Consider the following 7,836-nt stretch of genomic DNA (forward strand, 5'->3'; position numbering starts at 1 on the left):
CCCACCCCACACTCACTTGAACCAATGGTCAACAACAACTGCATTACTAGTCTGGACATGTATACCAGCGCTCAACTGGTACAGATTTTCCTAGAACATCTATGTGCTGAATTAATTTCCTAGAAGCAACAGGGAAATCGCCATCCCCTGTGTGGCCACTTTAACACTAATCATGCCACAGTGCCACCTCTCCTCTTCTGAATAATCAGGATCTCATTCGTGTAGCCCAGACTTGACTGGCTAAAGGCTCTGACTGAGAGGGAGGAAGTTGGCGACACAACACATTATCACCCCAGCAGTCTGATATGAGTTTGTCATCCTTCAATTACTGGGGTGCAGGAATGAGAGTCTACATTTCCCAGGCCATCTCAGATGATGATTCATCACCTCTCAGATACAGACAATCCAGACTTCATAGAGCAGGGGTTTTCAACTGGTTTTGTCCCAGGGACCACCATTCTTGCTAGAAAGTAATCCGCGGCCCATGTACGCGCCTACGTGTGTGTGTGCGCGTGCCTGCATGTGGATAGAAGAACGTAAAAAAAACAAAAATCAGTGTAGCTTTTCTTTAAAAACCTCAAACAAATCTAGATATATCTTCTTAAAAACCTCAAACAATATACATAGAATCTGAAAAATTGAAATACGTGTCTGTGAGATTCTGAACAATTCTGAACAAAACATGTAAAAAAAAAAAAACGGTAGATTTTCAGTGGTTGAGAATTGAAGACTATTAAATTATTATTAAATTCAATTGCAGTTTGTAGTTGTACTAGTAGTTGTTGTTCTAGCCCCAAGCCGGTTTCATCACCTTTATATTATTTTAGACATATTTTTCTTATTTTAGATATTTTTCACGATGCTCAAGAGTAATCTGGAAATGTGTTGAAATATCAAAGCAAATTTATACAATTTTTTAAAAACTATGGAGGACTGATCAACATAGGCTCGTGTCGCGGACCCCCTGCAATGCAGCCACGGACCACCAGGGGGCCTGGACCCCCGGTTGAAAACCCCTGTCATAGAGGAATAAAGCCAACGCTAAAGAGGCGCGTATCCATAAACAATCTGTTGTTATCGGTAACGGCTCCATTATAATGGGGATAACGAACAGAAGATCACAACCGACGCCACAAAACTGTGTTTAGTAGAAGTGAAAAAATAACATTAATTTAAAAGATCTATTATGAGTTTTACTGTGTATTCACTGTATATTTGACATGGTTCACTTATGCCTATATACAGCCGTGGCCAAAAGTATTGGGAGCCACATACATTTTGTGTTTGCAAATCTTGCTGGGCCTTGGCATAAAATGACTGCTCACATAATTTCAGTAAGTCATATCATCAGCACAGGGGAAAGTGTGAACTAGTTCTAGCCAGGTGAAATTACTCTATCAATCTGATTCGATTTTAAGAGCAGATTGACTACTATAAAAGAGGGGACTATTTGCATAATGAAAATGTTTGCCCCCAAAAAAGCTTTAAAAAATATGAAATGTGCCTTATTGTGATTCCAGTATTCTATAGAAACATGTGAAAACCTTTTCCTCAAATACTGAACCAGCAAACTTTGCAAAACACAACATTTGTCATTGCCAAAACTTGACCACAACTGTACTCTTGCATACATTGCATTTCTCAACATGTGTGTATGTGAAGATGTGTGTGCATGTAAGAGTGAGTGCAAATATGTAACATATAACAAAACATACTCATGAATACTTTATATGTATCCAATATGTACTAAAATACTAGACATTACTTGTACTTCTTACAAATTGAAAGGTATGGGAATAGATTCTCAGAGTTTGAAAAAGTCTGTTGTCTTTGGCATCACTTTATGTCACAGAAGAATACGGAACGTAAAAAAAAAGGTTTGGTGGATTGGTGGACAGTTCTTATGTGTGGGCCGATGCCGTCCAGGGAGCTGAACCCGATCACATGCGTTTGTAGACGTAGATCATGCCGTTGCAGTTGGGGCAGCGATGTTCCACATCCTGCATGGAGTCCACACAGAATGGGATGCAGCAGCAGAGCCAGCACCTGGAGGAGGGGGGACATTGGACAGGAAACGACAAATACCAGCAAATGAAACGGAATCCACGAGAGTTGACGGCTTCTACACATACCATGCTGAACTGGTGATGGCTGTAGCACCCTAGTTAGAGGTTCACAGTTGTCCTAGCAGTCTCTTATGGGAAGTCAGGGTGAGTGAAGGTAAACAAAGCTGATCTGTGCCAGAGTGAGGACACTTGTCTTACCCGGTAATGGTGAGGCCTCCACAGATGAGCCAGGCCAGCAGGCCAGCGGAGTGTTCTGTCTTGGTGACCACGTTCTCCCTGCAGTGGGGACACATTGCCTGGCCGGGAGCGTCCCTCAGCGCTGGAGTCACCATCACCGTGGTCACTGGACAGACAGATGGGGAGGGAGAGAAGAGAGGGACAATGGGAGGCAGACAGTGGTAGAGAGACAGAGGGGGAGACAGAGGGATGCAGATGGAGAGAGAGAGAGAGAGAGAGAGAGAGAGAGGGAGACAGAGGGATGCAGATGGAGAGAGACAGTGAATACACAGTAGATTTATAAACAAAGTGTAATTTCGATGCAGGTCCTTCTGTCATCCTCTCCCTCCAGAAATGCACAGACACTGAAGCTGACAGTATACAGTTTAGATCTATGGACGTGTCATACTGCCTAGTGGAGGAAGGGGGAGAACGGTTGGTCAAGATAGGGGAAGGGAAGGGAAGATAGGCAAATATTGCCAGCTTTTAGACAGTGACACAAGTGAATACTGACACCTGGTGGTACTTACATGTAGGTACTACAGTAAAAAGTGTTGTTACCAAAAATCAATGACAAATGTTGTGTTTTGCAAAGTTTGCTGGTTCAGTATTTGAGGAAAATGTTTTCACATGTTTCTATAGAATACTGGAATCACAATAAGGCAAATTTCATATTTTCATAAGCTTTTTTGGGGGCAAACATTTTCAATATATGCAAATAGTCCCCTCTTTTACAGCAGTCAATCTGCTCTTAAAATCCAATCAGATTGATAGAGTAATTTCACCTGGCTAGAACTAGTTCACACTTTCCCCTGTGCTGATGATATGACTTACTGAAATTATGTTAGCAGTCATTTTATTGCAAGGCCCAGCAAGATTTGCAAACACAAAATGTATGTGGCTCCCAATACTTTTGGCCACGGCTGTATATAGGCATAAGTGAACCATGGCAAATATACAGTGAATACACAGTAAAACCCATAATAGATCTTTAAAAATAACGTTATTTCTTCACTTCTACTAAACATCATATATTAGATGTTTTTTACTAGCCATTCACAAAGGGAAGGTCCAGGCTTCACTTATCAGGTACTAAAACCAAGCACTGTACATTGCAAGTTAGAAGATACTAACTAGGCTGTGGCAAGCAGGATCTGAAAAATGTGCAAAAATCGCGAAAGGGCGACCCCCCGAATATTGACGGGTATTTCACACACTGCAAATATACTATGACAACCGTGCAGACAGAGAGATACCTTGACTGCCGTGACTCTTATATGCTACAGATCAGAGGAGCTGGAGGATGTTTAACTTGGATGTTAAACTCTACATTGTGGTTTCAATGTTTTCCCACGTATCGGTTTGACCTGTTTGTTTGCTGTCAAGCATGAGTCAGGATGCAATTGGATTTCCTGTTTGTTTTTTCTTCAAGTCTGGACTGAACAGTGAAAACTATTATAATAAGCCGTTTTTTTAAGGTGGTTCTGTCTTGCTATGTTATTGCTTGAATTGAGGATGCTTTGGCACAGCGTGTTGTGAGTCACTTTGCATTCAGATGACTTTTCAACACAACACAAGAGTCTGGCCACAACCTCTGCACACTCACACACGCTGTGCATAGGTGTGAACTTCTTCCACTCCCTCGTAGTTTCAGAAAGCATCAAAGGATTTCTTTCAACCCTGTAAGACCTGGTTATAAAATTACAATGTTACTTTTAGCTCTCCAAAAAACACATTTGCAAATATATATATTTTTGAAAGACCACATTTATATAGCCAATGGGTCCTATTGTCTTGCCTACCATCGGATGTGGTCTTGAAAAAAAAAGAAATTTGCAATTAGAAAGATGAAAGTGACATTGTAATTTTACAACCAGGGGTCTTACAGGGTTTAAAAGAGCTGGCAGTTGCATAGCTGTAGGCAACCTAGTTATGTTATGTTACACAGATTTCCATAAAAACCTGCAGACCCAACTTAGACACTGGGATAGTGTTGCAGACAAGTTTGAAAGTCAAATTTGAAAACCAACAACAGCAGGCCAGGCTGCATCATACTGTGGAACACAGTGGATTGACTGTTTCCCTGTCGATCTAAGATAGCCTCTAAATTAGATTACTACTTATTGACAGGCAAGAGCGCCACAGAAACCCAACATACAGTAATATACCAGAAGTACCATTGGTGCTTTGGTGATTTAGCTCATGCTTCAAGAACTGTCTCAAAAGAAGTCTCAAAAGAAAAAGAATCATATCATTGCTTATGAGATCTAACTGAACATATGCTAGAGGTTTACATCCTGTAAAGTCCATGTGTCGCATTAATGACAAAATGTGGGTTGCTGCTGTGAATTTGTGGTTGTCTAATGGAAACTGGAGAGTTTCACTTGCATACAAGAACTGCTAAGATTCAAGCTTACCACATGGTCTGGATGTCGAACAGAACGTTGTCCATTTAATCCATTAATCCTAAACTGAACTACACGGACATTTGTATTGACATCCTTCATTGTGAGGGTGTGCACGTGTATGTTTTTTGTACTCGTGTGTGTCACCTCTTATGTAATCACCCAGGGGTGTGAAGGTTGTGCCACCTCACCTGTAGTGACTGGTGTAGTTACTCCAACTGGGTACTGGGGGGCAGGGGGGTACACACCTTGATAGAAACAGCAGTCGAGAGAGGATGCGGGGGAACAATTACAGTGATCCAAAGTCATCCGCAGTCATTCCATTTCAGTTTGATACTTTCTGATAAATCATTATGTGTCTGAACACCAGTAAAGCTCATAGCTCAAGGGTGCTGAAATGTCTCAGTCCTTTGTTGGAACTTTCTCTCCTCAATAGCCTACAAAGGTGGTGGGTGTGCTTACCGGATACCATGTGCAAAACCAAGCACTCACCTCCCTGATACGGGCCTGGCTGAAACCCTGGCTGGGGGGGTGGGCCGGGTGCCGGGGGGTAGCCAGGCTGGGGGTACATTCCTGGGTGAGGGCCCGGAGCCATACCCCCGTAGTTGACTGGGGGTCCGGGGTAGGGGGGGGCTGCCTCATCTGGGGCGTATCCTTTCTCCATCTTGATAGTTGTCAAAGCTGTGATGAGGAACGCGTGAAAACAAATCACCTTTGAGGACGATTCAACCTTTTTATGATACATTTCTCTAACCTGACAGGCTTGTCGTTGCTATGGCAAGTTGCTATTTGCTGTATGTAGGTGAGGGTGAAGTGCAGTGTGCAAACAATGCTTCACTTTTACAAAGGCCCTATAAAGACAAGCTGAGGAATTGACCCTTTACCATCCAGCCCTTCCATTAAGTAAAGTCACCTTAATGACACATGACTAAGCAAGCCATTATCTTCATAAGAGAGAAGTCCTTGTGGTCTGTTCTTCCATGTCCTCTTTTTTTGTTCCTGTTATAAATGTTTGGTGATGGGAAACTGAGGGTGTGGTCATTTGGGGGAGACCCAAAAGCACACGTGGTGCAGGGGGAGAAACACAAGATAAGTGTGTTCATGTCCAGAACACACCCAGGGAGACACAGAACACTAGGGCCAGGCAAAACCAGGTTAACTCAAAAACACAAACTGTGCTTTAACTGAATCTTATGAAGAGTAAATCTCTGTGCACTCTGCCAGGACACAGCACAGCCACACCAGAATCGAATACGGGTTTGTTGCTGTTCTCGTCCTTTCAGGGCAGTATCCAATCCTCAGTCAGGAACCTGAGAATTCTGGTGTCCTGGCACAGCATAGTACTCCCACATACATTTCTTTTTTTCTTTTACTCTCCCTCTCTCTCACTGACTCTCTCTCTTTCTGTTTCCCCTCATTCCCCTCCCACATTCTTCCAGAAGAGCCTTCCAGGACAGCAGCTTCCTGATAAGTGCTGTAGAAGGGGGAGTGAACACGCTGCTAAACCCTCTGTCCTGTACACGCACTATCATCCATGGATGATAGTGTGTGTGTTGTAACTCTCCACTGATGTGCTTTCTTGACCAGAGTGAATAGAATCACAGTCTTCTCAGAGAACTCTGTCCTGTTCTGGTCACTAACTGAATTAGTGCAACATGACCCCAGCCCCACCCTGGTTCTGTTCCTGTGTTATCTACACACAGATGGACTCAAACAGACACTCGCACATACATACGCACTCACATGAGTGTGTAACACACACAAGCTAACTCCCTATCATTCACCACAAACACTCCCAGTGGTTTTTGAACACACAAATCAATGTCTACCATAAACTCTGCCACTCCCAGTTTTTTATTTGAACCTTTCGCTTATAGTACATCTCCTTTTGGCTGAATCCCAAGCATATAATGACCGGAAATCTGCTAATGATAGGACATTTTGAATACTCACACAGTCCTGCTAGTATCCTCGGTCAGTAAAATTCCAACGAGGAGTAAAATACAGCACACGTCCTGTCAGGGGCCAGCTGGCCAGAGGAGCTGTCTAAATACAGATGGGCTGGATTTACTGGCAGCAGGAAAACAAAACACACAAATGGAGATGACGTAAATGCTAACGTCTGCTAGCTCTGCAGTGTAACAGAGCTGGGAAGTAACGTGATAAGTCCACGTTACTTCCCTCCAGTGCCTGCCACCCACAACACCCAGGTCCATGGGGCCCACAAGGGGGGAGGGTGGCCACTGGTCTTCCCTTAACCACTTACCTGAAGCCTTGTGGGGTGAAACTAGCCTGGAGCTGGGACTGGCCTGGAGCTGCTTAGTCCTGTGAGACAGGGAGAGAATATGAACGATCTGAAAGTCTGAAGAAGAGGGAGGAGAGCAAGTTGGTGGGAGGAGACTAGATTTTCACCCACGTCAACTGTATGACTGAGGAAATCAACATTTTGCAAGGGTTTTCCCACCCCAAGTTGTGAAAGGTGTTTGGTAGGAAGAAGAATAATGTGGAAAAAGATACATTTTGCAAACAATTTTGTTCAAATACCCTCTGACAGACAGAGAAAGAAAGACAGAATGAAAGAGAGAAAATGAGAGAGAAACAGAAGTAAAGATAGAGAGAGACAATGAGACAGAGAGAGAGAGAGAGAGAGAGAGAGAGAGAGAGAGAGAGAGAGAGAGAGAGAGAGAGAGAGAGAGAGAGAGAGAGAGAGAGGGAGAGGACAAAGTACAAACTCAGTGAGCTGTCCGTGTACGAAGCAGATTGGATTTACAGAGGTCCTTTGTCCTCACCCAGCCCTCACTAACTCATCTGACTAACTAATGCATATAGCACATTGTGCAATGTTGACCGAGGGACCGGCTGACCCAACAGCTTTTTCACAATCAAATTTCTAACTCAATAAATGCAATAAAGCTAAATGCAATAAAGATTATGGGCCAATGTTTAACTGAAATACCTTCTAAAGGTATAGTAATTACCAGTATTAGTTTCAGCAAAATAAAAGATGTGCTTGTGGGTCTTCAACAAAAAATATGTTTATGTGTATTTAAGTAGTATCATTGAACTACACGTTGAATGCTAATAATGGCATAATCTTTCCTGGTTTACTGTAATTTCCTGGTTTCCCTTAAAACTTCCCGGAAGGTGAG

General features: G+C 43.0%; 1 protein-coding gene across 2 annotated transcripts; it reads right to left on the minus strand.

Moving 5' to 3' along the window:
* Positions 1–1,171: 1,171 nt before the first annotated feature.
* LOC124479860 (lipopolysaccharide-induced tumor necrosis factor-alpha factor homolog) lies at positions 1,172–7,283 on the minus strand. 2 transcript variants are annotated; one of them, XM_047038793.1, is made up of 6 exons: positions 6,954–7,283; positions 6,641–6,733; positions 5,180–5,368; positions 4,879–4,935; positions 2,265–2,409; positions 1,172–2,046 (listed from the first exon to the last, which is right to left on the minus strand). In XM_047038793.1, the coding sequence occupies exons 3-6, from the start codon at positions 5,349–5,351 to the stop codon at positions 1,941–1,943; spliced, it is 480 nt and encodes a 159-aa protein (XP_046894749.1). In that variant the 5' UTR covers positions 5,352–5,368; positions 6,641–6,733; positions 6,954–7,283; the 3' UTR covers positions 1,172–1,940. The 2 variants fall into 2 exon arrangements, with proteins under 2 accessions (XP_046894749.1, XP_046894750.1); XM_047038794.1 differs by having other exon boundaries at positions 6,641–6,757.
* Positions 7,284–7,836: the final 553 nt, after the last annotated feature.

The sequence above is a fragment of the Hypomesus transpacificus genome, chromosome 17, assembly GCF_021917145.1.
Source record: "Hypomesus transpacificus isolate Combined female chromosome 17, fHypTra1, whole genome shotgun sequence".
Classification (NCBI taxonomy): domain Eukaryota; kingdom Metazoa; phylum Chordata; class Actinopteri; order Osmeriformes; family Osmeridae; genus Hypomesus; species Hypomesus transpacificus.

Excerpts from the sequence above, each read along its gene's own strand:
- LOC124479860 (XM_047038793.1), bottom strand. The coding sequence starts at position 5,351 with ATGGAGAAAGGATACGCCCCAGATGAGGCAGCCCCCCCCTACCCCGGA. Across the intron at positions 2,410-4,878 it reads AACTACACCAGTCACTACAG|TGACCACGGTGATGGTGACT; the intron begins GTGAGGTGGCAC and ends CTGTCTGTCCAG. Across the intron at positions 2,047-2,264 it reads GGAGGCCTCACCATTACCGG|GTGCTGGCTCTGCTGCTGCA; the intron begins GTAAGACAAGTG and ends CCCCTCCTCCAG.